The sequence below is a fragment of the Rhagoletis pomonella genome, unplaced genomic scaffold, assembly GCF_013731165.1.
Source record: "Rhagoletis pomonella isolate Grant_MI unplaced genomic scaffold, Rhpom_1.0 Rhpom_scaffold_00002, whole genome shotgun sequence".
NCBI classification, from domain to species: Eukaryota; Metazoa; Arthropoda; class Insecta; order Diptera; family Tephritidae; genus Rhagoletis; species Rhagoletis pomonella.
Window position 1 is genome coordinate 49,127,036 of NW_023458556.1, and position 2,171 is coordinate 49,129,206.

Here is a 2,171-nt window from a genome sequence, read left to right on the forward strand (position 1 = left end):
AAAAGTTCAATGTTCAGAAAAAAAATCGATTAGTTTCTCCTCCCTAGTCTAAAATAGTGCTCGGAACAGATTTTGGTTTGTATTATGGTCAGTTGTTTGCCACTTCAGTCATCGATGGAAGTTTATATCAAATTAACACTAAAACGAGAAGTCAATGGTGTTTTTATTTAGAGATAGATAAGCTTGTTTCCTGAAGAGTGGCAAAATAAAATAATAGATATGCAAAGCTGTAGAGTTGGTGCTATTAATCTCTCTACTAATTATCGGTACACATGTATTTCCTCAAAAAAACTATTTTTTTTTTTGATTTGTTTGCATTTTCAGATGCAGTGGTGTAAAATCAATAACCGATGATCGTTTGGCAAAAATAATGTTAAAATGAAACTAGTTATCTCAACAAAATAAGAAATGACTAATAGACCGGCTACAGTACCGAAACTCAACAAAATAAATGATTTTCGCGAAATTCTATGTAGTTTTTCAAATGCATATTGAGTTGCTGAATTCGCGAAACCGCGCTATGTCATGTTTGCATATCGAACAAAGCAATTAAAGGAAGTTGAACGAAAATGCAATGAAATACGATGAAGATACTTTGATTAATGTGCGTATTCGCTGATGCAAAAAATGATTAAAACAAATAGCTGTCGAAAACCTTTAACCTTCCGCCCTGCCACCGTCATTGCATTATGCTTATGCCATGCAAATACATGAATCGGTCAATGCGTTTGGCGAAGTATTAATTAGCTTTTAACAATTAAGGTGTCAAACCGCCTGCATAGGTAATTAAAACAGTACTCTACAGCCTGCAGAAGCAAATAAACAGCGAAAAAAACAAAAGTTTAAAGTTGTTTGAACATGTCAGTCAACAGAAACGAGCGTCATAAGCAACCAGAAGTGCGGGGAGCTCTATGGAAGTAAGATTAAGAAAACTATTATAACAATCTATGTATTAATAATGTTTAGCATTTGACTAGGAAAAGATTACCTGAGCGATGAATGAGCGTGCGTGCCAATGGCTTAGTAACTCTCGTAATTAAGCGCCAATTAATCAGCAAGGAGATTGAAAGGCCAGCAAAAACTCAGCGTCAGTAAAAAAATTTCAGTTAAATATGTTTATAAAAAATAGTTATTAAATTTTTGGGCGTATAAATACGTTTTTAGTTTTACCTTTTCTAGTTTTCAAATAACTGGAAGCCCAAAAGCCGGTAGTTAATTGGCAATGATGAACCAGTAGGCTATCTGCATGATCTTTTAACTATAAAAACCACAATCAGCTGGACCGAAGACATCAGTTTCACTGCGGACAGCTAACAGTGGGAATTTAACGTTGAGGTTAATCAAACAAACAATTCGTCAGAGAATGCGTCTTTTTTTGGTAATTTATCACTCTGTCACATCAAAAGGATTAAACACGAATTAACAGTAAACAAACCTCACTCTTCTTTCCCCCCCACACATATTTAGGTACTTTGCTGCTCGTTGGCCGCCATCGCCCATGCCAAACCACAAGGATACAATTATGGTACTGGCATCTCAGGCGGCAGTGCTAACGTCGGCCGTTACCAAAGTAGTGGAAACTTCGCTGGTGGACTGAGCGGACTTGGGAGCGTAAGTGGTGCACCCATTGGAGGTGGCAGCAGCAGCAGTTACGGAGGCTTTGGTAGCGCCAGCAACAGTGCACCAAGCTTTGGTAGCGCCAGCAACAGTGCACCAAGCTTTGGCCACTACCAAAGCGGTAGCAATGGCATCAGCGGTGGTGGTGGTTTTGGCAGCGGCATAAGCGGAGGTTTCAGCGGTATTGGTGGCAGCTCCTTCAATGCTGGCTTTGGTGGACGACAACAATCGGGCGGGTTTGAAGCTCCCCTTGTACACAAACAATTCATAACTGTTTCAGCGCCAGAGGATCATGAATCGCTTGAGCAAAGCAAGCATTTCGTTATTGGACGCCCACAAAAGAATTATCGTGTTGTCTTTATTAAGGCGCCATCCTCAAGCTCAGCAAATGTCAAATTGTCTGCGGAATATGCGCCACAAGAAGAAAAGACTGTCATTTATGTGTTGTCCAAAAAGGACTCCACACTCGAGGTCAACGATATAGCCACACCCGCACCCACAGTGCCCGCCAAACCAGAGGTATTCTTTATCAAATACAAGACCGAAGAAGAGGC

The 2,171-nt window shown here is 40.1% G+C and overlaps 1 protein-coding gene across 2 annotated transcripts; it reads left to right on the top strand.

Annotated features, from left to right (window-relative positions):
- Positions 1 to 330: 330 nt before the first annotated feature.
- On the top strand, positions 331 to 2,171 carry LOC118734676 (glycine, alanine and asparagine-rich protein-like; the record flags this gene model as incomplete). 2 transcript variants are annotated; one of them, XM_036464384.1, is given in 4 exon segments in its annotated part: positions 331 to 917; positions 978 to 1,087; positions 1,180 to 1,378; positions 1,468 to 2,171. In XM_036464384.1, coding segments are annotated over 2 exon segments (719 nt in total), but the record flags the coding sequence as incomplete, so codon positions are not given.